Source organism: Colius striatus, chromosome 1 (assembly GCF_028858725.1).
Source record: "Colius striatus isolate bColStr4 chromosome 1, bColStr4.1.hap1, whole genome shotgun sequence".
Classification (NCBI taxonomy): Eukaryota; Metazoa; Chordata; class Aves; order Coliiformes; family Coliidae; genus Colius; species Colius striatus.
In genome coordinates this window covers 61313191-61341190 of record NC_084759.1, presented here as the reverse complement: position 1 = coordinate 61341190, position 28000 = coordinate 61313191, and the positions used below count along the sequence as shown (strand labels likewise).

The window sequence follows — 28000 nt, the reverse complement described above, 5'->3', positions numbered from 1 at the left end:
AATGGCAACTTTAAATGAAAAAAAGACCTGCAGCGAACGGATGGAAAATTTCCGTCGTTTTGTCTGGAATCCAGAAACAAGGCTCTTCATGGGAAGGACCTTAATTAACTGGGGTAGGTTTTCACATGCAAGCATGCTTCTTCCTTCTGGTGTGCTTAAAAACTTTGGGTGTGGGGCAATCCTAATGGATGGGACACAATATGGTGGTAGATGTGTTGAATTGTTACAGACATCAGTTCTCATATATCCCTCTGAGCTACTTTTACAGTGGCCCTATTAGCTGAATTAATTAGATCAAAACATTGATCCAAGCAGTTCCTTCAAATGTAACACTGTTTTACAAATATTTGAATGGTGTCTGCAGGAGGTTGGGTTATCATTTTTTTCTCTAAATCTAGTGACAGGACAAGGAGTAATGGGATGAAGCCAGAACACAAAAAGTTCCATTTCAATGTAAGAAGAAACTATTTCACTGTTGAGGTGAGGGAGCCCTGGCACAGGCTGCCCAGGGAGAGTGTGGAGTCTCCTTCCTTGGAGGTCTTCAAGACCCTCCTGGATGTGTTCCTGTGTGACCTGATCTAGGTGAACCTGCTTCTGCAGGGGTGGTTGGACTGGATGATCTCTAAAGGTCTCTTCCAACCCCTACCATTCTATGATTCTGTGATTCCATGATATACTTCAAAAAACCAAAATTTAACACATTAACAGTTAACTTACTAATAGCTAAGGGTGATGGTTACTGTACGTTTCTGATATTGCTGACTAAAGGGGGTTCTGGTATATGGAGAAGTTTGCTTAATTAGTGAGTGTCATCCAGTTCTCTGGAATTCTGCTTTTCTGAAATTCTTTTCTGAATTATTGCCTGCTTAGTAGATTTTGTCTCTTGTCACTGCATGCTAGTGAATATTTCTGCTGAGTCTCCCTGCCCATAGCCAAACTTGTGTCAACAACAATGATATATTTTCTGATCGATTGACATTCCGAGAAGGGCAGCCCTGACCACTCCTAAGGAAGACCCTGCTCTTCCCACAGACCATAAAAGTAGCTGTAAGTTTCCAGGTGACTTTTTGTCTGCCGTGAAGCCTAGGAGTGTAGCTTATTGGCCAATCTTAAAACCAGAATGTTATAGAAAGTAAAGGCAAAATGTGAACCTTTCTGGTTTGGAGAAAAGAAGGTGCTACGAGGTGCTGATGATCACAGGGAGTGTTTTTTTACATCCCCCCCAATTAACCACTGTCTGCTTGTGGGGCATCAGCCACACTTAAGACACATCGTGCACATACAGACAGAAACATGATGTTATTCTGCATCTCACCCCAGAATAAAATAGCAAAAGGACACATTTTCCTGAAGATTATATCAGCTGTAGAAAGCACAGAAGTGATACGGGTCTAAAATCAACACAGATGAAATATTGACATCTGGCATCCAAATAAGACAAGGAGCAACTTGTTTTTGTCAAAGAAACACTTTGGTTGTGTTGCTTTAGTCCACGTGTAATAAGTAGATAAATGGCTTAAAGATGTGAAGTTACTTCAGGAAGCCATACAATGTTTTAAGTAGTATGAGCTATGCACAAACTATTTCAAAAATCCTTGTAAAACAACAAATTTACAAATTTGTCTAGAAGAATATTCTTTAGAGTGCAAAGTTCCAAAACACCTGTCCCTTCACAGGGAAAACCTCCCTTGGGCCAAGGGTGGAAAGGAGGACAGATGATACTGCCAGAACGAGGACGGTCCCTGCCATGGAGGGATCACTGCTTCACCTTGCTTGAGAAATGAGATTTTCCCCTCCTTTTTTTTTCCCCAGTGTGGATCAGCCTATACTACCTGGCTTTCTACGTGGTGATGTCAGGCCTGTTCGCACTCTCTATATATTCTTTGATGAGGACGGTGAATCCCTACGAGCCGGATTATCAAGACCAGCTGAAATCCCCAGGTAGTGCCACAGTCTGACCTGCTGCTGCCTGGAGGGAGAGTTAAATGCCCACAGAGCTTGAATGGGATGGGAGACAAATGTGGAATAAATTAGGTCAATTCTACCTAAACTATCCCTGCACAAGTTAACCTTCACCTGAAAACACTTAAAAAATATTTGGTGCATTAATTTACTTTATTCATTAATATGTTTTACATTAATATAGTCTGTATTGATATATTAATGAACAGATATATAATGTGATATAAATGAATGTATACATTCATTTATTTCATCACTCTATTGAGACGATGAGTGTCTGCCTGTAGCTGTCACCTGCAAGTGCAGACACCTTTCCTGGGCTGCAGGTCATATTCTCTCCCCATGGGCAGGGGTCAGCCCCTGGGGAAACCCTGGTTTCTGTTCCAGCCCTACCAAGCACCCTGGAGGGTTTTGGGGTGCCCAGCAAGACTGAAGGGAGGGGTGCTGAGGTGAGCAGCCTGAGGTGGGTATTTCCTTGCTTAGAATCCTGTTTGGAAAAGACCTTTAAGATCATCGAGTCCAACCACTAACCTCATACTGCCAAGCCCATCACTAAACTATATCCCTCAGCACCTCATCTACACAGCTTTTAAACATCTCCAGGGAAAATGGCTTCACCATCTCCTTGGGCAGCCTAAGCCAGTGTCTAACAACCCTCACCTTGAAAAAATTCTTCCTCATCTCCAATCTAAACCTCTCCTGGTCCAATCTGGGGATATTTCCTCTCATCCTAAAAAGAGGGCAGCCAGCAGCACGGAAATTGCCTGGGAGAGCAGGAATCCCTTCCCAGCAGGATGTGCTGTGCAAGGGGCCAAGCAAGTAAAAATAACACAAAGACATGTTGGATTGGGAATAAAGATTTGTAGGACATGAAGTGAGGAGATCATCTGTGAGAGATCCTCAGTGCACACTACTGAAACTTCACCCCCTTAATGGCTTGTTTCTGCAATGGGGAGGGAAAAAGGTAACTTTCTGAAGCTGTAGCCCTAAAAGTTATTCTGGCAGCTGTTGCTGTGTTTTGAAGTTTCCCCTCCTAATATTAAGTTCAGTGATTACTGGCAAAATAATTCCTGTAAAATGCAAAGTGTGGCTTTTCCAAAGGTGTTTCTCACACTGTAGTACGATCTGTTTCTTCAGCCTGTAGTGACTATTGTAACTGCTTTGGTTAATGTTTCCTGGGGAAATCCAGAGCAATTGCTGGAATAATTTTCCAAGCTGCTCTGATAATAGCATGCATATACATGAAGAGACAAGAATTTAGCAAAAGCAGAAGCTTTAGGGCATTACTTCAACAACTCACAGCCAAGATGGTTTCTGTATGTGGTTAAATCCTCCCCAGCAAAGCTTGGGGATCTCTGAGGCCTACAATAGAGTCTTGATACAGTATAGTTACTATTGCCATCTTAAAATAAACCAATTGTGTCTGGCACCTCTCCTCTGCTTTGCCTTCCCTTTTTTTTCCCCCCCACAAAGGTGTAACATTACGACCTGACGTTTATGGTGACAGAGGATTACAAATTTATTACAATGCATCCGACAACAAAACCTGGGAAGGTTTAGTGACAACTCTTCGGACTTTTCTGACAGGTAAAAAAAAGCAGGTTTCCTGCAGAATGTTGAAGAAATATGCTGTCACATCTCCCTTATTAGGTCTGAGGACCTTAAGCCAGTGTTTCCATTTTCTATTTGTCCTTCTGAAATCACAGGTTTTGCGTGGAAAATGCGCCTTCTCAAAGGGATGGGCATCCACCTCATGAATCTATAAATCAAACATAAGTAAATAGATCTATTAAAATGAGGCCCTGCTTCAGAGCTTTTACTTTGCTTAATCCTAAAAAGCCTTAAGAAAATAGGCCAATAGAATGTTTGAAGGAAGAGAGAGGAAAAAAGGCTTTCAAAACTAGTCTCATCTAAATTAATCTAACACTGTCCGTGACCACAAATATCAAAGTGTTATTGTAAGCCTTGTGAAGTCATTGCATAGTGTCATCAGAGAGTATCTTAATGCATTTATATTCCTTCTGAGCCTTAATAGCATGTTTCTGTGTTTCTCGTGTATATATTGAGACAAAATATATTTGAAAATTACTTTATATGGAGCTATCAACACAAATTGCCAGTCTGAGGTCAAATTAACCTCTTTTTTTTGTGCTCATTCCATCTAATCCCCACTTTACCTGAAGTACGGTCTCCCATGATATAACCTCCAGCCTGATACTATTCCTTCCTTTGTACATCTAGCATATACGCCAGCTGCTCAGCATCTGAACATCAACTGCACCGGTGACAAGTACTTCTTCCAAGACACCTTTGATGGCCCAAATAAAACAAAACTATCCTGCAAATTTACCTCAGATATGCTGAAAAACTGCTCTGGCATCACAGATCCGACTTTTGGATTTCCAGAAGGAAAACCCTGTTTTATTGTAAAAATGAACAGGGTAAGTACAAGCTTAAGGTGCTGAGCAGGAAAGAATTCAACAAGAAATCCCTGATAGCTCAAGTCTCTGTTGGGGAGCTGTTGTATCATCTGCTGGCATGGGCTCTAAACTCTTACTCTATACTGGGAAGAAAAATTCACGTGCTTTTCCTATTAGACCTTCAAAGAGCTCAGGGAGACTTGGTCGCAACATCCCTAGGAAAGCAATGGAGGGCAAATCAATCCCTGAACTGACTCTCTAAAGCTTTGGCTTTCATTTAGTGGTGATGTTGTCTCTGTAGTGCTCTCATCCAACTAACTAGCATGTAAAACAGTTTCATTCTGCAATGCTGCGATCCTGTGCCTTCAGCTGAGGTGTTGGGATGTGACAGGAATCAAAGTGATTCCAGAGATACTTGCACACCTTATTTCTCCATGCTGCAATGAAAATCTTTAGCAGAACCTATAAAAACGAAATTCAGATCTGGTAGATATTTTCTTTTCAGTGAAAACCATCAACACATGGTTTTTTTGAGAGGAAAAAGAGTATCTTCTATGCTTCCTTTAATTTTTTCAGGATGTAGATAAAGGCGTAAACATTTTATTTTTGCTTTCAGGTAAAATTCTGAGCCTTCTAGTTCAATTTCAGTAGAAAATGAAGAGCTCAATTCTCCTTCACTTCCTGATGGACAAAGTGACGAAGTCACTTTCAAGAATTTGTGCCAGATCTAACTGTGAGAGCTCTGTCCCTGATTTTGGTTGGTAAAATGCAGGCTTTTCCTGAGAACATTTGCCTCCTTCAGCAGGCTGCGTGTCAGCCCCAGCAGGGGAAAGGCACATGAATAGCACCCTGAGAGCTTTACCTCCTTTTATCTTTGCTCCTACAGGATGCAACCTCACTATTTTTGTGGGATGAATTGGTTTCTGCCAAAGCCAATGTTTTCTAACATGGCAAAAGATTAAAAGCATAGATTTTACTTTTAGAGTGTCACAGCATGGTAAGGGACCTCTAGGGATCATCCAGTCCAACCCTCTGCTAAAGCAGGTTCACCTTGATCAGGTCACACAGGAACACGTCCAGGTGAGTCTGGAAACCTCCAGAGGAGACTCCACATCCTTCCTGAGCAGCCTGTGCCAGGGCTCCCTCGCCCTCACAGGAATGACATTTCCCCTCCTGTTCCAGTGGCAGTTCCTGTGTTCAAGCTTGTGCTTGTTACCCCTTGTCCTGTCACTGGGGCACTGCAGACAAAAGACTCTTCCCATCCTCTCAACATCCACCCTTCAGACAAAAGACTCTTCCCATCCTCTCAACATCCACCCTTCAGGTGTTTATAAGTATTGATAAGGGCCCCTCTCAGTTTTCTCCTCTTATTCAGACTAAACAGTCCCCGGTCCCCCAGACTTTCCTCATCAGAGAGAGATGTTTTCCTTTATTGGCACACAATTAGCTGTTTTAAGAGTTTCCTGGCTGCCTGGGCATCAGAAGGAGCCAGGGGTATGTGTGGGTAAATGACCTGGACCTGACAGCATGTGCCACACAACCTGCTCATCCTGGCCAGTGCTGAGTCCTACTTCCCAACTATCCAGCCACAACATTGTTGTTCACCTACGTACATGAGATATCTGCTCCATATTGTCTTATGCAGAATCACACTAAGCATCTTCTGAAGCTCATTTGTATCTGTTTGCTCATCTTTATCTCAAAACTATCTCCAAGTTGACCAAATGTGTGATTTCTATTTCAGATTATCAAGTTTCTCCCTGGCAATGGCACTGCACCAAGGGTAGACTGTACATATGTGGTAAGTGAATGAGGTCCGAATCTCAAAAACTTCTAGCACTGCAGCTCTGGTAGCAAGTGCAGTTGTGGCCAGAAAGATTACCCTGCCCTGTACCTCTGGAAATCAGATCATTCTGGCCAAATACTGAGAATATTCTCAGTTCTGTACAATTTCTTGCAACAGCAGAATTGTAAGAACAAGAACAAAAATGGATTGCTTTACTTCAAATCACCCAAAGCTGCAGAGCAGCTTTGCTGTTTGCTTTCAGCTCGCAGCAGCAAAGTTCAGGTCTCAGAGTAGCTCCTTCAGGTCCTCTGCACATTTGAGCAGGTCTCTACTCACTGAATTCACACTGCTATGAACATAGAATCACAAGATCTTAATGGCTGGAAGGGACCTTGAAAGACCATCTAGTTCAACTCCCCTGCCAGAGCAGGACCACCTAGAGTAGGTCACATGGGAACTTATCCAGGTGGGTTTTGAATGTCACCAGAGAAGGAGACTCCACAGCCCACCTGGGCAGCCTGTGACAGTGCTCCATCACTCTCACAGTGAATACATTTTTCCTTATGTTTCTTTGGAACCTCTTATGTTCCAGTTTGTACCCGTTGCCCCTTGTCCTACCATTGGACATCACTGAGAACAGGCTGACTCCATCCTCCTGACACCCACCTTTTACATATTTGCAAACATTAATGAGATCATCCCTCAGTCTCCTCTTCTCCAAGCTAAAGAGCCCCAGCTCCCTCAGCCTGTCATCATAAAGCCAATGCCCCACTCCCTTGCCCTTTTCTCTTGGCAACAGTAACAGTAGGAGAGTCCCATTTTTCTTTCAAAATAAACATAACACCATTGCTGAACACACTGCTCACCTTTAGTTTTGTGACACACCATGTAGCAGGGTGCAGCAGTAAAACACTTGCCCAGGGCTGGCTCGTTCTTGCCCAGCTGACAACATTCCTCTCTTTGCACACAGGGCGACGAGTCTCGCCCGCTGGAGGTGGACTACTACCCCGTGAATGGTACCTTCAACCTGCACTACTTCCCCTACTATGGAAAAAAGTCACAGGTGGGTGCTCATGGATTTCAGTACTTTTCTTCTTTATCTTGGTGGAAGATGAAACGTACGGAGCATCTCTGCAATCTTACAAGAACTGGAGAGAAGGCTGAATTTAAGGTTTCATTTTTAACCAGTAGTGTAAAATTGCTTTTCTTTTTTTCCCCCCTCCTCCTAGCCCAGCTACAGCAACCCTTTGGTAGCTGTGAAATTTCTCAACATTACGAGGAACGTAGAAGTTAAAATAGTGTGCAAAATCATTGGAGCTGGAATTACCTTTGATAACGTTCATGATCCCTATGAAGGAAAAGTGGAATTTAAATTGAAAATAGAAGACTGAGAAGCAACAGAGACACTCCTGAAAAAACACATGTGAAGAGTAAACTTACCTGTTATCACATTCACCCATATTTATTTTCTCACTATGATTTCCACATAAATTTATGCAAATTACAGCACGAGGAGATATTTTCTACTGAAAGATGACCCACATAGCTAAAAATCAAGATACCACTCTGAGTTTGTGAAGGAGATGAGGATTGTCTCTATGTACATAGCTTAATATTTCACGGCTACAGTACCCTGCTGCCTTCATACAAATCCTTGTGCAAAACAAAGTTCCCTCTAAACTGAGCAGCTGCACCTTTGAAGAAAAATAAGTATAAGATCAAAACATTGTTTTCTGTCACTTTTCAAACCCTAATAAATAATTGATGTATGATACTGCTGTATGGATATTGAGAAATAATTAGCTAGAAAAAGAAATCAATATTTTGAAATACTGGCAAGTAATACAGTTCTCAATCTCTCTTGTATAGGATGGATGAATTGTAAACGTATATTAAATTATCTGCATCCTAGTTAATGCATTGGCTTTTTGTACTAGTCAGCCAAGTCGGACTGTTTTTAGCTGACAAATCATTTACTGCAAAACAAGAGAACCTGAAATCTGTCCTCTAGCTTACAGATTTTATTGTACCACTTTCAACTCCTGTATATATGTAACTTAATAAAAGTGACCAGCAAGACTGTAACATCCAGTTACATCCAGGAGAACTGTGTTCATTTAACTATTACAGGCAGTCATTTGTTTGAGAGTTTTTCCAGCTTACTCTAGTAGAACAGCCCTATATTCCAATAATGAAGTTTGGCTTATCTGGAAGATGCTGAAGTAACACTTCAATAAGTGAATCTAAAATTTGAGATATCTACCACATATGATCAAGACCCACCTGGACATGTTCCTGTGTGACCTGATCTAGGTGACCCTGCTTCTGCAGAGGGGGTGGACTAGATGATCTCTAAAGGTCCCTTCCAACCCTACCATTCTATGATTCTGTGATATGATATAAACACTGTATAGCTGTGTCTGTATTGTATGTTTGTTAGATGAAGTCCAGGATGCCTTGGTCAGAGAATATTGCCTAGACATTTTAGGAAGAAGGAAGATATAACAGGTCAACCTCCTTTACTACAGTGGTGTTCAGATAGCCAGCTTGCTGAAGTAATCCAGTTGGAGGGGGAATATTTCCCCTTCAAAACCACAAATGGTATTTGAGCTTTTCTTAGAAAAAATGCATCCTGCATTTCAGAAACAGTAAGAAAATGTATCCTCAGAACTGTTTTTTTTTTCCCCTGGCCTATCATGTTTCAGTTTTTTACAGTGGGAATTTGCCTCTCTTAAGAGACTGAATGAAAATAAATTTCATCTCCTTGTTGGAACACAGCTCTTCCCCTGTGCATCCTTGAAAAATAACATGGAAGATAATAAAATACTTTTGATGACAAAATAGTAATTCATGCTTAAAGGTTATTCAAGGCTGTTTATAAACAGAACATTTAAATATTACCAAAAAACCCAAGAACTCTACCCTTGGTGTCTCTAACACAGGCAGATTCTCTGCCTGACTGTATTTGATTTAGCATCTACCATTTCATAGAATCATACAATGGTAGGGGTTGGAAGGGACCTTTAGAGATCATCAGACAATGTGGGATGACAAGCTCACATTTTAGCTGGCACTATGGCACGATGCAGGAAGATGCTGAACTAATTTCCCACGGCCTGGGGAATCCGCATAGCCACAGCTTCACAGTGAGAGTCTAGATCAACTTTAAGAAAGACCTTTGATGGGATAAATACATTGAAAGACTGAAGTATTCTCATGCTGACCAAAGGACGACACATTCTCAAGTAAAAAAAAAAGCATGCAGATCCATCAGTTCTTCAAGTACAAAGATTTTCACCCTAAATTTAGATTTCTCTTGAACTTTTACCCATCTCAGATTATTCTCTCTCTTTTCTGGAATTAAAAACAATAGTAATACAGAGCAAGGTGTGTGGCTAGAGTAGCTGAAGTGGAACAGCTCTGTGAAAGCTGAGTGTATGAACTTGAGTATAGTTACTATTAGCTTGCCTGAAACCCAAATGTAAGCGTGCCTAAATAGCAGAATGATCAGCATGCAAGTATTCTGTAATAGTGCAATGGCACATCCCAACTCTACGTGCTACCATTTAATGCAGTGAGCAATGTAACCCTCAAAATACCAAGGACAGGCTTGCACAGTTGTGCTTTGGAGATATCCAAGTGACGGAAGTGCCATGATAAAGACCCAAACACACAAACGGCAAGGATAACGGGCATGGCATCCTGCCCACAGCATAAGGCTGACAAAAGCAAAACCAAGTTAACGAACAGATGAATCCTCCTTTAAGATGGGGGTGGTGGGGGAAAGGCAAGAAGCATAAACTACCAAGAATGACAGGGGAGAAATGAAAAGAGACATGCCCTATGGTGGAAGAGTGTTCCAGCCTGATCGCCTTCACCTCAGAGGCTAACAAGGACCTCGGCCATCACCACCAGCTCCATGCTATTGTATATCCACAGACAATGTAGCATACAAATGTTATAGACCAAAGGTTTTATATATGTAGCAACAATGATTAACAACATGCAACAACGATTAACAACATGCAACAACTAACCATTGGCACAAAGTGTGTTGTTAAGGAACTAATTCAGTGGTTTTGTTACCAAGTTTAAAATTGGCCTCATTTATCAGTCTCTCATTGCAGGTCTCCAATTCCTTGAAAGATGGTGATACACCACATACGTGCAAGAATATATATAGATGCATACATATAGATGTATACATCACATAGATATGCATAAATTAACTTGCAAGATTAGAGATTGGACCAAACAATACAAATATGCATTGGTCAGGACACTGAAGTAGCCTATTTACAAGTAAACTCAAATTTCTGAGTTTAGTTAGCTGTGGATGAAGCAGGACAGCTGCCAGAGAAGGCAGGTTGCCCATGTCCCTGAAGCAGTGGAGGGGAAAGGCAGGTGTTTCCACAGGAGACAACCAGGGTGGCTGTCAGTGCCAGACTGTTTGCCCTTTTTCCTATCAGTTGTGTAATAGAGAGGTTAGTCAGGAGAATAGGCAAAGGGAAGAAAATAACATGAAACTACTATTATTGATTTCTTATGTTAAATAAATTTCAGTTTCCAGACTTAAAAGTGTTAAGTGAAACTCAAAGATCAGTGCAGAGAGAAGATAAACAAGGCAGTCGTGTTGAGATGTATCTTCCTCTCGACACCTCCATCTGTTCTTATGAATACTCATGTGACTGGGAAAGCCAATAACTGAAGTGTGAAGCCCTAATATCTCTTATTAAAAATGGTGAAGAAAAACAAAGAGTGCAAAAACACACTGAATACAAGCTCCTTGATGCTTAAAGGATTTTTGTGCTATGACTAGACTACAGGAAGTTCAGGTTTGTCCTCTACCTTTCAGAATTGCTAAGTATTATAAATTAATAAGTCTTTGCTTAATGGTCTCACATAATGTCTTTGCTATTGCACTTGGGAATTCTTCTCATCATGTCATATAACTAGTTTTAATCTCTTGCCTGTAATAAAAGCTGGGTAGAGATTGATTCTGTAGCAAATAAAGCTAACCACGTGCTGGATGCGGAGTAATAGCTGCATCAATAATGCTTGCAGAAAATACTCTGTACTTTGCACACACACATGCTTCATATGCTTTTCTTTCATATATAGAAGGTACAGCTCAAATAAGATTATCTTGTTTAAAGTAAAACAAAAATGTGCATGAAAGAACAGGCGTCACAGAGTCATAGAACGGTAGGGGTTGGAAGGGACCTTTAGAGATCATCTAGTCCAACCCCCCTGCAGAAGCAGGTTCACCTAGATCTGGTCGCATAGCAACGTGTCCAGGCAGGTTCTGAAAACCTTCAGAGCAGGAGACTCCACAACCCCTCTGGGCAGCCTGTGTCAGGGCTCCCTCATCTGAACAGTGAAATAGTTTTTTCTTATGTTTAAATGGAAATTTTTGTGTTTCAGCTTCATCCCATGACCCCTTGTCCTGTTGCTAGCTACTATAGAAAAAAAAGAGATGTCCCAACCTCATGACAGACACCATTTAGATATTTGTAAATATTAATAAGATCCCCCCTCAGTCTCCTCTTCTCCAGACTAAACAGCCACAGTTCCTGCAGCTTTTCCTCGTATGAAAGATGTTCCATTCTCCTTATCATTTTGGTGGTCCTGCGCTCGACTCTCTCCAGAAGTTCTCTGTCCCTCTTGAGCTGGGGAGCCCAGAATTGGACACAGAACTCCAGATGAGGCCTCACCAGGGCCAAGGAGAGGGGGAGAAGAACCTCCCTCAACCTGCTGGCCACACTCTTCTTAATGCATCCCAGGATGCCATTGGCCTTCTTGGCCACGAGGGCACATTGCTGGCTCATGTTCAGTTTAATATCAACCAGGACTCCCAGGTCTCTCTCTGCAGAGCTGCTCTCCAGCAGGTCAGTCCCCAGCCTGTACTGGTGCATGGGGTTGTTCCTTCCCAGATGCAGGATTCTGCACTTGTCCCTTGTTGAACCTCATGAGGTTCCTCTCTGCCCAACTCTCAAGCCGGTCGAGATCCCGCTGAATGGCAGCACAGCCTTCTGGGGAATCAGCCAGTCCTCCCAGTTTGGTGTCATCAGGGAACTTGCTGAGGGTACACTGTCCCCTCATCCAGGTCGCTGATGAAGATGTTGAACAAGACTGGCCCCAGAATCGATCCCTGTGGAACTCCACTGGCCACAGGCCTCCAACTCGACTCTGTGCCATTGATCAGCACCCTCTGGGCTCTGTCATTCAGCCAGCTCTCAATCCATCTCACTGTCCACTCATCCAGCCCACACCGTCTGGGCTTTCTGATGAGGATGTTATGGAAGATGGTGTCAAAAGCTCTGCTGAAGTCAAGGTAGATGACATCTGCTGCTCTCTAGCCAGCCGGTTATGCACTCATAGAAGGCTATCAGGTTGGTCAAACAGGATTTCCCCTTGGTGAATCCATGTTGACTCCCTCTGATAACCATCTTATCCTTCCTATGTTTAGTGACAGCATTGAGGATGAGTTGTTCCATCATCTTTCCAGAGATGGAGGTGAGGCTGACTGGCCTATAGCTTCCTGGGTCGTCCTTCCTGCCCTTTTTGCAGAATGGCGTGACATTGGCTTTTCTCCAGTCCTCAGGCACCTCACCTGTCCTCCATGATTGTTCAAAAATGATGGAGAGCAGCTTAGCCTGTGACCGTACAATCTCCCCGGGCAGCCTGTTCCAGTGCTCCCCCTGATAACCTTTTTTTCCTTCATATATTTTGTGACATTTGGTTCTTTTCCTCAATTTAATTTGAAAAACTCTCTCTCACTGAGGACAAAGTCTGTTCGCTTTCCAATTTCTTTTCTCATTATATTAAGAGCAGAAATTGGTTTGAAAATTCTTTTTAATATCCCGCTATGTCTCTCTCAGTCTAAAATGAGAAAGAACTGAATTCTGGAGAGACACTTGGGACAATGCCCTTCATCATTAATGTTTGTATTTGTGTAGTCCTACTGTTACCAATGTGCAAGTTCTACTGTTCCAAACAAAATATACTGCAGGGGTTTCTTACCATCTTTATCAACTACACAACTACCTTTAATTACTCTGATTTCAAGCCCCAGTCCTTTAGTCTTGTGTATGTTTTCTCTCCAACAGTGATAAGCTTGCTAAAATGATATCTTTTTGTGTGACTTGACACATATTTTCCTTTTTTTTAAAATAAACCAAAACAGAGTTCCTTAAATCTCTTACTAAAACATGTTGACCTTAGGCATCAAATAATTGGGGGAAGGGCTTTTTTCTTAACCTTTCCCAGTTTTTCCAATACCATCTTTAAATGCTGCTGCTGACTATTGGTTTCACTGTATGTATATCTATTACTGGTTTTATCTATACATCCAAAATCACATTAGCTAGTTCCTTAAAATGCCATGTAGGAGACACATGCAGTTCTTGTCCACCTTGACATCCAGATTACTCTTAAGATCCTACATTATCAGCACAGTCTTACCTCCTGAAAGTGTAGATTGAATCCTTCATTCAAAAGTTGTGTAGTTTATCATTTTTTGCCAAGCAATCCACATTAATCTGTCCTTTTAATTGTTTGCTTCTTTTCTAACCAGTATCACTTAAAACTATTTTCTAATGTTCTTCTGGGCTATTGAATAAACAGAAGTACAGTCTGACTTGATGCAGCTATTCCGTCAGTGACAAGCTCATAAAAAGTAATTTTGATTCAGCAGTAAACAGTTCATTTAATACACAATTTGTTAATATTGTAAGAAACATTATTTAAGTACAGAATATAGTGAAACACAAAAGGCTTAACGATGAACATATCCATTGTTTCCCTCATCAGCTAAGAAGTTGCAATCTCCTCCCACATTCATTTTCTAGAATGGTTTGGGTTGGAAGGGACCTTAATGATCACCTATTTCCAACTCCTCTGCCAAGGAACGCCTTCCCCTACCTTGCTTGAGACCAGGATGCTCAAAGCCCCATTCAACCTGGCCTTGAACACTGCCAGGGATTAAGTACTCACAGCTTCTCTGAGCACCCTGTTCCAGTGTTTCACCACCCTCACAGTGAAGAATTTCTTCCTCATATCTAATGTAAATCCCCCCTCTTTCAGCTTAAAGCCATTACCTCTTGTCCAGTCACTCCATTCCCTTGTCAAAAGTCCCTCCCTATCTTTCCTGTAGGGCCCCATTGGGTACTGGGATGCTGCTGTAAGGTCTCTCAGAACCTTCTCCAGGCTGAACCATTCCAACTCTCTCAGACTGTCCCATAGGACAGGAAGCTCCAGTTCTGTGGTCATCTTTGTGGTGATATTGGACAAGACCTATTCTGTACTTTGTCCTTAATAATTTGCCTTCCAGGCTTTTAATTTTCTTTTAGCTATTTCCTTCAACAGTTTTTCTGATATGAGTTTCACAGCTGATCTCAGGCTGCTTAGACCACATTTGGACAGGACTTCCTCACATCACTTTGAAAGCCAGCCCTCCACAATTATTTCAGTCTGTAAGAACTTAACTGTTTCAAGGTTCATTAAAAGTCAGCATCAGAAATACAGAGATCCATTGCACCTAGCATAGATTACTTGGGCTGCCTGTTTTAAAAGAGATAAGCTTCCAATATGTGCTTAACGTTCTGCTTTATTTTTAATGAATTCTCTCAAGTTTGCACAATAAACAACATGAACCCTGCCCATAGTCTGTACCTCTGTGGTCTTTTAACATGCTATGATGCAGAAATGTGCTCTGACCAGCCCTCCTGATTTACAATCATGCACCACAATGTGTATACAGAGATGTGTTAAAAGAAGATGTAATCCTTGAGCCCAAGTTTGGACTTTAAGCTGTTCAAACCATCAAAAAATTTACCAAATAAAAGAGGTCATAATAGAACAAAGAAAAGTACTTGGGAAGATACTACATGGGCAACTTTCGATTAACGCCATTCTCCTTTACTCTCCGCCACATCAGGACATCCTGCCTTTATCACAGCAAAGCTGTCAATCAATAACTGTAATTTTCTCTGGTTAATATTTTGATTGTTAGTGCCACTGCTCTCTGGGGTCCAACCAAGTGAGAGGCAGGCACAGATAGATGACAACCACCACCATGCCAGGTGAGAATTACCAGAGTAACCAAGCGCTGCAGCAGAAAAGGTTCTTGTGTGCCCGCTGTTGCCCTTCTGCTCTCAGTGGCAGCTCTATTTCTGCTTCTTAGAAACCTCACCTTCCAGGAAGACAGTCTTCACTTCTACTCCCTCAACTACCTTTTCCATTGTAGAAGTCTTCTGACAGCTAATTTTTTTAAAGGTAACTTCTGGCAGCCTTTGAAGATGAGCTGAGCTTCCGTTCGTTCTTTTTCTGCTGATTCTTCAATACACAGGCAAGCCAGATGGCCCACTTAGTAGCTCGCTGATGATACTGATAGTATCAGGCTGAAAGGCACTTCAGGGCTCCTCCAGTGCAATTGCTGCTGAATACACGGTCAGCTGTTGATGTCAGACTCTATGCTGCTCTTTTATCCTGACTGGTCTTGAAAACCCTAAGGATGGAGTCAGCATAACCTCTCTGGGAAACCTGTTCCACAGCTTGACCATCTTGCCTAAAACAGCATATATACTCTCATTTACAATGATGATCATTCCAGTAGTACTACATCAATACTTTTTTTTAATTCACCCTTTTATTATTGAAGTAGCAGCCAATTTTCAGATTTTACATTGATGTGAAGATTTCATAATCCCTCTATTCACTAATAAAGAAATGAAAGATTTCTCGTGACGGTGACTTCCTTCCATGAACAATTTAACAAATGGTCATCTTCAAAGGCCAGTACTCTCTCAGCCCCATTTATTTTTTCTTCATTGCAATAGCTGCTTTTCATTGAAGGAAGATATTGGGAAAAACTCCCTAAAGTTACAATTGCTTTTCTTTAGCTAAGACAAGCAAAATCCTACAGAAAAAGCAAAATCATTTACTTTTGAAACAAAACACCTGAAGAAATGTTTCTTGTTACGTGTGTCAAAATAGAGAGACAGTCTTTCAAAGCTCAGTATCACTTTAGAAAAACAGTATCAGATGCACCATATTCCCAGTATTTATCTGCAGGACAATTTCAGAGATACAAACACAGAGTTTACAACTTTTCATCTTCTTCAGATAATAAAAAAGTGCTGACAAAGGAGTAACACATCCCTCTCATGTTTGTCCCCAAACTAAGTCATTATTACCATTCTCATTGTTTTTACCATTATTTAATCTTTAACTGAATTCGAATTTCTGTTTCCTTTTAGTATTTTACTTCCACAAATTTCCTCTTATATTGTTTCTGCTTTTGATCTTCCTTTTTCTACCTGTATGCATGGTACTGCTCTTTTCAGGGATCTGAACCATACAGTTTAAAGTTATCTCCCACCTTTCAGTTCCTTCCATGCCTGACATTACTAACATCTGTTCTATGCCATTCTATGCATTTTTAAAATCAAGTTGATACTACTAGCCTTTGATAAGTCTCCTCTTGTTTTGTTACTTCTTTCCAACTTTCATCACCTCCTCTTTTAATGCCTTCTGCAAAGACCCTAAGTTTCAATCTTTCTTTTCTAGTTCCTTCCTCTTAATATTTCAAGTCTCCTTTCTTCATTTCCACCTCTCCCTTTACCACAGATCTCTTTCCTATTCTCTTCCTTCACCTAAACAGTATGACTAGGTAGCTCCTGAAAAATTAGCAAGTAATTAAAAAGTCAATAGATTTTCCCTTGTTTTATTAGAAAGCTCTTTGAAACAAAAGTAATGTAGAATTACAGAATCACTGATGTTGGAAAAGACCTCTGAGTCCAATAATAAATATAATATAAATATAGATGAACTGCTCCGAACCACTTCAATGGTGTTTGTTTAATCCATCTCAGAGATTCATCAGTAATGAACAGCAAACAAAGTAACATATTTGGAAATGTATGTTTTGCCACACTTCCACTCTCACTTTGACCTTGAGGTGAGTAAATCTCATCTGAGGCCTACTCTACCAATAACAACAAAAAGGAAACTGTCAAGGTGCTTTCAGTCTTCCTTACCCAACATCCCTGTGTTCACTTCTTTGCAGGGAAATCTTGAATCATGTACTGGAGATTTAGAATTTAAGGGAAAACTGGCATAATCCCCTTGAACTGTCAAAGTTCTTTGATATTGTTCAACTCTGCAGATAAAACTGCCATTCAACAGCAAAGAAAACTTGAATCAACTGACCCAATTGTGATAAGAACCCTGCTTCTAGCATTAGCACTGCAAAGAATAGCATCTTCATTGAGAAGCAAAGCATTCAATTAACACTCTCCCAAATGGTTTTCCCAGGCCATAAAACTGAGTAATTTGCTTGGTTCAGTCAACAAGATTTGATATCATTAGAAAACGTTCAGTGCCTGTCAATCGCTCTGCAGTAAGCATCCCACATCCCCTCACCACAGAGGATTTGTCAAAGCATAATCCCTCAGGGAAAAAACACATTACATGGTTTGTATTTACCACAGGGTTTAAGTGCCTCCAGGAGCCCTTACCACAGACAGAGCAGTTACTAGACCGTAAGACATCTCTGCAGCAACTCCCTGGAGATTGTGGAAGCAACAGATCCTGACTCTGATGGCAGTCTGCAGAGACTGAGCCGGTTCAGCAACCTGCGCTTTCAGATGAAGGCAGAGGATATGATATAACAAAAAGATTTTGGGTTGAAGTACATGGAAAGTAGATGAAGACCTGCTTCAAGGACATGGGAATGTATGAGGGAAAGTCAGGATTGAGGAATATGAGATGAAAAGTTAGGACAGTAAGCATAGGATTTTAAACAGAGAATACGGATTAGAGTACTAAGACTGGCCTGACATGCCAAGGACCAAAATGGTTGAAATAAGGAGATATGAAAGAAGAGAGTATACAGAGTAAGATACGGCTTTTGGCATTTTAAGTTAAAGACCTATAAGGACAAAATACTAAATCAAAGCAAAAACTATGGGCCCTCTGTAGTGCAGATGCATTATCCTGTGACAGTTAATTCTGGGTCTTATGAGGAGAGGAAGTGAAATGTTCTAAGATAACCCTAAAATTAGAAAAACCACAGAGCTTGTTAAAAATGCCCATGCGCGTTTTATTAATAAAAACTAACAGTGCCAAGGTTAAACAAGTCAAACAATTATAGTCTCTTTATATTCCATAAAATATTACAGAAAAGTTTATTTGTGTTTCAATAAAAAGACTACTGTCTTAGAATAGGCAGCTGACAGTATTTGTGCAGTTAATTGTTTGTGAATAAATTTAAAAAGACTACCACCTGCCCTGAAATTCCTTTTATAAAAATGAACTATTAAAAATGATTGACAAATTTTGAGTTAAAAAACTTAAAACATTCTCTATATTTAATTTCAACTTTATAATAGATTACAGGAAGATGCTTATGAAACAAATACAAACATTTGTTTCAGTACATGTCTTTATATGATAGACTTATAAGTATGTAAACAACTATATAATAAAAAGTTTCCAAAGTCTGCCTGTAAGAAATCAGGCAAATTTTACCATAAGCAATAAATCATTCCAAACCTTCAAGACATTTTATATAGCTGCATCAACTGGCAGTAAACATTTGCCAAAAAACTTCGTAATTCATATGTCCCAATATACAGTGAAAAGTATATAAACTCGATGGAATCATAATGTTAGATATAATTTAAGGGAAAATAAGTTCACAACAACATTTCTGGAATTTAACATGTAAAAAAGTAGGACGTATCTTTCTTGTTTGGTTCTTTGGACACTGCGCGATTAACAAAAAACACTACTACATTAGCTCACTATCCCTCAGAAAGTGGCATCATCAAAATACACTCCAAATAAATTGCCATTCAGTGTATTCATTTTCCACAGAAGGATAGCATTTTATTTCTCAACGATGTGTCTACATTTTCTTTAGCAAACTTTCCAAGAACATTTGGGGCAAAATCCATTTTCCTTCAAGTAAAAAAACAAACCAACCCAACCAAACAAAAAACAACCAACAAACCAAAAACCCCTAAACCAAGAGTAAATAAAGGCTCTGCATTAACACACTGGTATCAAAAACACACATCCACACCACGTTTAAAAATATCCTACATAAAACAATCCTTGTTTGCTTATCAGAGGTGCAATTTCTAAACTCAGAACTGCTTACCAATATTATCCTTGAGGGATGGGGCAAAGTAACTTGAGACACTTCTCCCTAGAACAATTTATTCCTGAAGCTTGCTGAATTTTAACAAAAAATAGTCTACAAGCAAAGGGCATCAGTCGTCGTCATCATTTTCATTAAAATCATCGTCGTCATCATCGTCATCCCCAACATAAGAAACTGGTGTTTCAACTCTGGAGCCACTGTACTGAGATCCATTGGAACTCGTAGCCAACATCCCATCTCCACCATTGGAAAAGTCACTGAAACAAAGAAACAAATAGAGGTCAGTTGGCATTGTTTAGTGACGTTTCCCAGTTTACTGTGCTTTTAAATATAGCCATGTGTCTATTCCATTCTTTTAATGAATCTGCCACTGATACTTTATAAACTGTGTTTAATATATGTCTAAGGTGTTTCTCAAAAGCAGAAATAGTTGAAATAATTTTGAAATTATTATGTTTCTTCCTTTAGGTTTAGCATAAAGATTAAATATTTTCACAGGCACCTTAGAAGTACACTTTCCAGGTTTCTTCTAAGGTACATTTAGTGTTAAGGCTACACAGTGATCTAAACCTTTTAACATTTTTATGTCAGAGACTTGGAAAACTTGAGGAATTAATAGCTTCTCCTTAATTCCTTGGTATTACGTGGCAAACTATCACTGCTACATGTGCTGTACTTCCAAATTGAAATTGTTTTCTTCTCATTATGGTTTTGTTTTGTTTTTTTAATTAAACACAAACAAAAACCAACTTCTTTGCCATCTCATATTATTATTCCCTCTGTGAGTATCCTTAGGCTATACAGCCATCTCTTGGTTACAAATCCTTGACAAAATATTTTCCTAAAAATCACAGAAATATTAAATTTGAAAGGCATTAATCATGTAAAAATTGCTTTCAAGTACATGTTTGCCAGCATTTTTTTTTAATCTAGCTAACACACATAATCAATCATGCACAGTTGTTGTAGAAAGCTAATTCAATGGTTTATCATAAAATAATAGTTTTGGCTGGAAGAGACCTTCAAGATCATCGAGTCCAGCCTTTGTCCCAGCCCTATCAACTGCCAGACCATTTCCTTAAGTGAAACATCCAACCGTCTCTTAAATGCCTCCAGGGACAGTGACTCCACCACCTCCCTAGGCAGCCCGTTCCAATGCCTGACATCCCTTTCAGTAAAGAAATTCCTCCTAATATCCAGCCTGAACCTCCCCTGGTGCAACTTGAGGATGTGTCCTCTTGTTCCATTGCTTGTTATTAGGGAGAACAGAACAGACCGACTCTCATCTCAATACAACTTCCTTTCAGGTAGTTGTAGAGAGCAATAAGGTCTCTCCTGAACCTTCTCTTCTCCAGAATAAAGAGCCCCAGATCCCTCAGCTGTTCCTTGTAGGAGACATGCTCCAGATCCTTTACTAGCTTGATAGCCCACCTCTGGATCCTCTCCAGCACCTCAGTGTCCTTCTTGTAGGGAGGGGCCCAAAACTGGACACAGTATTCGAGGTGTGCCCTCACCAAAGCTGAGTAGAGGGCAATGATCACTTCCCTCCTCCTGCCAACAACACTGTTTCTGATACAAGTCAGGATGCCATTGACCATTTTGGCCACCTGCTGGCTAGCGTTCAGCCCCTGTCAACCAACACTGCCAAGTTCCTCTGCCTGGCAGCTTTCCAGCCACTTCTTCCCAAGCCTTGTAGCACTGCTGGGAGTTGTTGTGGCCCAAGTGCAGGACCTGGCACTTGGCCTTATGGCATTGGTCTTGGCCCAGCCATGGCATTGGCCTTGGCCCAGCCATCTAGCTTCTCTCTGTAAAGCTTCCCTACCCTCAAGCAGATCAACATTTCCACCCAGTTTCGCATCCTCTGCAAACTTACTAAGGGTGCACTTTAACCCCTCATCCAGATCATTAATAAAGATGTTAAATAGGAGCGGTCCCAGTACTGAGCCCTGGGGGACATCACTTGTGATCAGCTGGTCAGGGGAGGTGATTCTGTCCCTCTGCTCCACTTTCATGAGACCCCACCCAGAGTAGTGTGTCCAGCTCTGGGGTCCTCTGAACAAGAGAGACACTGACTTGGTAGAACAGGTCCAGAAGAAGACCATAAAAATTGACAGTTTTTTGTGTGCCAGAACATCTCTTCTACAAAGAAAGGCTGAGACAAGTTGGGGTAATTCAGTCTAAAACCTAGTGGTTGGTTAGTAGTTGGACTCAATGAACTTAAAAGCCTTTTCTAACCAAACTATTCTATGATGCTGTAAGAAGAGAAAGCTCTGGGGAGACCTTATTGTGGCCTTTCAGTACTTAAAGGAGGCTTGTAAGAAATATAGAAAAAGATGTTTTTACCAGAGCCTCTCATGACATACATGAACAATGGTTTTAAACAGGAAGAGGATAAGATTAGGTTGGATCTATGTAACATTTTTTTTTATTGAGGGTGGCTAGACACTGGAACAGGTTGCCCGGAGAAGCTGTGGATGCCCCATCCCTGGAAGTGTTCAAAGTCAAGTTGCAAGGAGCTCTGAGCACCCCATCAAGTAAAAGCTCTCCCTGTCCATGGTGGGGGCGTGGGCTAGATGGTCTTTGAAGATCCTTTCCAACTCAAACCATTCTGCAACTCTAAAATTGTCCAGACTGGACTAGTTGTTACACATACAACAGAAATATAACTAACTTTTCAGATAAGGCTAAGTTTCTGGACACAACAGAAAAAAATGGTGGAATATGAAAACTTTTGTAGATAATTTGTTCAGCTAATCAGCTTGCTCAATTCAAATATGTGTTAACAATGTTAATCATTTCCACAATATTTGACTCATTTTACAACTTAGAGCTCATAGAAGACATATTTTTGATTAATGCAACAGCAGCTAGTGAGTAGTGACTACATGAGGAAAAGTGTCACATAGCAAGAGAAAAATAAAAGTTAATAATAAATTCAATTATTAAGTTCAGAAATGACATATAACCACACAAAGTTAAATACAAGTTACAGTTTATGACTCTACCAGCTTCTGATGCTGTTTAAAACCCAAAGACCAAAACAGTTTTTCAAGTTAGACACTTTTGACCAAGGGGGAACCTTGCCCATGTTGTATCTTTAGAGAAATATCTGTTCTCTTGTCAGAACTAAAAACTAAATAAAAATAATACATTAAAGATTAACATCAGTCTCAAATTTCTTTTACACTATACAGGAAATTTCTTTAATGACACTGGTAAAAACCACCACTACCCAAGTAAAAGGAACGTCTGAGAGTAAAGTTAAAACACATATTCACATCACATTTAATCAAAGAGAATTTGTTTCATGAGGTATTTAATCTGTAAGTTTGTGATGATCACAGATTTTGAAAGCTCATTAATAATTTCATCTCACCTGGCTGAAAATCTTGTGCCATTTGATGCAGAACCTGATGAAGATGTGACATATACACTGCTGATTGATCCCTGAGCCATTTCTGTAAAATAAGTAGTATATATTTCAAGAATATTTCAAAATACACTCATCTAATTCAGTGGAAATCCTTAATCCTTTTTGAAGTCCAGAAAAGGAGTCTTGCAATCAAAACAATAAAACATATTTACATAGCATAACTAAAAAAACCAAGAAGCTAATGACACAGCAAAATTTCCAAATATACTTAAAAACCCATTTATCAAGTCAGATGTTTTCAATATTCTTATATAAGGAAAATTATAAAACATGTAGCCATGACCATGTTTTCACTTACTAACTCTTTGTCTTTCCAGGTGAATCAACTACAGATACTCTTCTCTTAAAAGGCTTACACATTGCAAAGACCTGCTTGTGACCTGCTTCTGTGGTGTAACACAAAACAGGGTTCTGCACAGAGCAACAGGCCACTCTCTACGAACCTCTGTTACTTGTTCCCTACGGTACACTACAAGCATATATATTTGAGACCTTGTTAGAAATCTTCACCAGAGACCAGTGGAAATTAACTGATCTCATTTTTTTCTTATTTTTCCTTCATGTACTAAAAAATAATAGAACAACCCTTCTTGGAGCAACTAACCTGTCACATATGGTTCCAGAGCTTTAGGAACCAAACTCCTTGCAATTTTTAGGTCCTCCGCTGAACAGCTTCCAGATTCTAGCCCACAAGCCATTCCCATTCGTTTTAGTACTTCTATATCATCATGGATTTCAAACGTATTGTCAAAATTAAATAGATATTCAAACCTGTAGAGGAAAAAAAAAATTGCAATTAGCTTCAATTACTTTAACTACTTTCCCAGTTTCATGAGTTGTAGCATTTCGAAAGCTTGACACACAGTGTTAGTGCCACATCACCTTAAGCAATCAAGACTTACGTATTTGATAGCAAGAGACTACAACTGTAATTCTAAACATCATGCAAATCATTAACAGGTTTAACAGATAGAGTTTTGGTTAAACATTTTGCATGTTTGATTATTTTTCTCTATTCCTCTGCCTACTATGTGGGGTTTTTTCTATGTTTTTAAGCTTTTCTCTAGTAAGCTAAAAGCGCAAAGAGAAACTACTGATACATTCAGCTTCTACTTGGCAGATAAAAATCCTAGCTTTTAAAATCAGTAGCAGTAGGACAAGCAGTTCTGAAATCAAAATCCATTTTCAGTTCTACTCTCTGCATTTTTTGTGTTAAATCCAAAGGAAAACACTACTTGATAAAGTATGATATCAAACTTCAGCAGAGTTGCCTTATTTTGCTTTTAACTCAATAGGACTAAGCTTTACCTGCCTGAAATGCATATTCTCAATTTACAAAAGGCACAATTAAGTTTACTTGTATATACTTTATCATGGACACAGAACTTATTGCTGTACTAGAGGTCAGGAAAATTTTAACTCACTTGTCATTTGAAATACTGCAGTCAATCACTGTCTTCTTGCTGGTGTTCACAATGATAAATGGCAAATGAATGACAGAATTGGAAGGTGGCGGTCGATTTGCCTGCTGTTCTGCTTGACGGTTTCGCTGAACAAGGTTCTTGAAGGCAATTTGCTAGAAAAAGCAACAGTGACATGAAACTATTAATTCAATCTTTAAGCTCTCATTAACAACACCAATATCCCTTTGATAAAGAATATCAGCAATGGTTGCAGTAAGTAAATGCAGAAAAGGAAAGAGTGCATTCACCATATTCCTGCCTGTTGAGATGCAAGAAGAAACACAAGTGATAGTACTGAAAAATACAACATTGTAAAACTCAACTGAGAAAATAAAAGCATGTTCTAACAACTACATCAGGACAATTCCTGGGACATATCCTTGACAGAATGACTGGAAAAAGGAACTTCCATATAGCATTCCTGGGGGGGGTTGGACTAGATGGCATTCACTGGATTAGATAGCATTCATTGGGGGGGGTTGGACTAGATGATCTCTAAAGGTCCCTTCCAACCCCTAGCATTCTATGATTCTACTTCCACTCTTTACTATTCCATGCTAGCTACTGCACTCCTCAAGAACAGTCAAATGATTAACACTGTATTTTTGCTGAATTTGCTAAAGAACAGTTAATGTCTGGGATTTAAATGTCTGACATTAAGTTTGTGAATTACTCAGCTAAGACTAATGACTTTACTCTCACATCTTACCAAAACTGCTTTTCAGGATGAAATGTTCGTATTTTAAAGATTAGCAACTATGAGAACTAAAAACTCAAGTTAACTACTGAAATGCAAGTTATAAATCTTATGGTAAGTCACCAAACTAAGAAAAAGTACTTTTCTAGTCTTGGAATTAAATGAAAACAAACAGGAATCAAAAACAAAATGCAAAGCCAAGACAGAGACTTGATAGAAATTGAGATTGCTATCCCACAGCTTCCGGCACTTCCTTTCTGCACACCTTCCCTGAGATTCTCATTCTCTCTAACTACATAGATAGGTAATGCAACTACTAAGGGATACCTTCTGGTGAACCAGTAACATAGTGACCTAGTGAACAAACTTCTGTTTCCCCCAGTGTACTATGGGAAATCTGGGAAGGAGTTCGCCAAGCATTTCATAGCAGTCATGGTCAGCAACATCCCAGAAAAGCAAGACACAGAGCACAATGGGAGGCGACCTCTACAGTGACTAACAAAGAAAAATATTCTACGTACAAGATCTGAACTAGAAAATTCAGAAGGTACAGTATGAACTACAGCTCTTGTCAGTATAAATCCTGGAAATAAACACACTGGAAATTGCAAAAGAATTCATCATAACTCAAGAAAGGTTGCTGGCTTCTCCAATAGCCATGGCCGATAGCATGGTCCTATCTAAACTACAGTGCTACACTTTACCCTGAAATTCAAGTCTAGTCATCTCAAAAGGTTTCCATTCCTCACTGGGATAAAACAACAGGAATACAGATGTTACCTTGCCCTATAGACAAGAGTACCTTGACTGTACCTGTAGAATGAGTTCTTGTAGTTGAGACTGTTTTTGTTTTATTCTTTCAAGTCTTCTCTGTTTTTCCACCTTAAAAGCAGAAAAAGGATTGGTTAGCTTTTTGGTTTTAAGAAGCATTTTATGTTGAAATTATCTGCCTTTAAAATCATTTCAATACCAGAGAACCAGAGATAGGACACATGATGTCAATCATGGAAGACATGAAGATAATTTAGAGACCTAATTATTGAGACTCATATTCAGTACTACTGATGAAAACTAGAACAAAAGACCAGAATCAAAACACTGGGGAATAAAGCACAATATATCAGGAAGAGGGTTAAAACAACTTTGTAAACAGAAGTTATGCCTCAAAGAATTAGCCAAATTCTCTCAAGGAGGCAAGTACCATGTCGACCAGAGGGATCCGCTTGATGCAGTCTATTGACATTGGAGGTATTGAAGAAAGATACTTAAATAAATGGAGCCCAAGGTTAAGTCCTCATACTAAATAATAACATAAATGACAGGAGATGAAATGATAGGAAACAAACAGCTTTCTCAGCAGAGGAAGCTCAGCAGCAGATTTCCACAAGGACTTAATTTACAGATTGTTATTCAAATTATAGAGCATCAGAGTAAGAGGATGAATAGCTAAGTGACAGAACCTGCTGACAATGCTGGGTTACCTGGTATAACAGAGAGCTTGTCAGAAAACACACTTAAAGAATCCTGTAATTTCGATGATGTAATGACTCGATGCTATCTTTGGTAAAAATAATGTAATACATGTGAGGAAACATGTTTTATAAATAAAATGATGTTCAGTAAAGATGTTAAATTATTGTGTCTAAAAAAAAACCATCAGCACAAAGCAAGGAATAGAGACTCATGTTACGCTTAGACCACAAGTTACAGGAGAAAACATTACTAAATACTTTCTCTAATCTTACACTCTCTCCAAGCTAACTCCTACTAGAAGGCAAGATACTGGGCAGAAACTGCTGGCTTCAATAGCTTTTGTTCTCAGGTCCTTAAATTCTGCAACTAACAAGAAAATGACTGGAGCTAAAAATCCACGTGAATGCAGTTTTCTGTACGATTTCAGTGAAAAATTACCCAGAAGTGTACACAGTTGAAAAAATACTGCCAAAAGGCATGATGTTAGATTTCAAATAAATAGATATATAAATAAATAAGGTAGAATAATCAAGTCTTACAGTTTAGCTTTAGAAAGTAAAAAAGTAAAAAACTTCTCCCCTCAAAAAACTTTCCACAACTCACCTGAGATAAATATTTCAATACTCAGATTGATTAGATACCCTGTATTTTCTTCATCTAGATAGCAACTATGGTACTAACCGAGAAATCCATTACCACTTTCAAACAAGTGTCTCCATAGAATTAGCCCTCTATAGATAGGCTTTTTCCAATTTATGAGCTTCTACACTGTTTTTTTAGTCCTGCTGAAGCGAACTTAGACTTACTAAGGATAAATACAATGTTTCATTCTATACTGATGAAATGAACTGACTTCAGTAAACCCTGTGAACTTTATTATCTTGAAAATCTCAGGATGCTAAAAAAAAAAACACTTGCCAAAACTTACAAATGCCTTTCAGTATAAAACATTTTACTTCGTATTCAAGACATACAGTAAAAAAGTCTGACATGTTCACGTAAGACAAATGTCAGAAATACTTAAGACCTGTAGCAAGAAAGGAGAAGCAATGTGTGCATATATATGTCGCACACAGATGAGTAATCACAAATGTATTATTTGTCTGGCATCTGGAGAAAGATCTTTCTGGCTCTTGAGCATCACTGTTGCAATGTTTGAAATGCACAGGAATCCCTCAGTTTGATTAACTTCCACTCAGAACCATTTAACATAAATTGAAAAAGCCATGATAGAGCTGTGTTTTTGAAGAAATAATTTAAAAATACATTTAAGCAACCTGAACCTGGAAGTTTAAATGTGCTCTGTAGTTTAATGTAGAGTCAAAAGTGACCATACTATTCTACCTTGCTATCTCAGATGATCACATGCACGTTTTATCAGAACATGTTACAGCTGTAAACATTTACTGAAACACAAAGCCACTGTGAACTTCCCAATACATATACCTCTAAATTCTGACATTCCTGAGCCGAGTTAGTAGGTAGACCAATCCATTTGATTTCCTTCTTCTCCTTAGAGATAATGTTCATGGCCATAAGGACATTTAAGGCATCATAGACACGTCGTCTAATATTCTTCTGGTCATAAGCCTGCTGTA

General features: G+C 39.6%; 2 protein-coding genes across 6 annotated transcripts in view; one reads left to right on the top strand and one right to left on the bottom strand.

Moving 5' to 3' along the window:
• The first annotated feature begins 1 nt into the window (after position 1).
• ATP4B (ATPase H+/K+ transporting subunit beta) lies at positions 2–7559 on the top strand. 2 transcript variants are annotated; one of them, XM_010210401.1, is made up of 8 exons: positions 2–113; positions 1813–1941; positions 3436–3549; positions 4204–4403; positions 6127–6180; positions 6905–6916; positions 7139–7231; positions 7398–7559. In XM_010210401.1, exons 1-8 carry the CDS (start codon positions 2–4, stop codon positions 7557–7559), a joined length of 876 nt encoding a protein of 291 aa, XP_010208703.1. The 2 variants fall into 2 exon arrangements, with proteins under 2 accessions (XP_010208703.1, XP_061876549.1); XM_062020565.1 differs by lacking the exon at positions 6905–6916 and having other exon boundaries at positions 6127–6183.
• A 10688-nt stretch (positions 7560–18247) lies between these two features.
• The window catches only part of TFDP1 (transcription factor Dp-1), a 43384-nt gene continuing 33631 nt past the window's right edge, over positions 18248–28000 (bottom strand). For 3 of the 4 annotated variants that reach the window (XM_061997176.1, XM_061997160.1, XM_061997169.1), the window contains exons 7-12: positions 27849–27995; positions 25743–25811; positions 24194–24345; positions 23374–23540; positions 22713–22794; positions 18248–19593 (exon numbers count right to left, since the gene is read on the bottom strand). In XM_061997176.1, the coding sequence (XP_061853160.1) occupies positions 19446–19593; positions 22713–22794; positions 23374–23540; positions 24194–24345; positions 25743–25811; positions 27849–27995 (765 nt within the window). In that variant the 3' untranslated portion in view covers positions 18248–19445. The remainder of the gene's footprint in view (positions 19594–22712; positions 22795–23373; positions 23541–24193; positions 24346–25742; positions 25812–27848; positions 27996–28000) is intronic. The other variant, XM_061997185.1, reaches the window with a different exon arrangement.

Excerpts from the sequence above, each read along its gene's own strand:
- ATP4B (XM_010210401.1), top strand. The coding sequence starts at position 2 with ATGGCAACTTTAAATGAAAAAAAGACCTGCAGCGAACGGATGGAAAAT. Across the intron at positions 1,942-3,435 it reads AGACCAGCTGAAATCCCCAG|GTGTAACATTACGACCTGAC; the intron begins GTAGTGCCACAG and ends CCCCCCACAAAG. Across the intron at positions 7,232-7,397 it reads ACTATGGAAAAAAGTCACAG|CCCAGCTACAGCAACCCTTT; the intron begins GTGGGTGCTCAT and ends CCCTCCTCCTAG.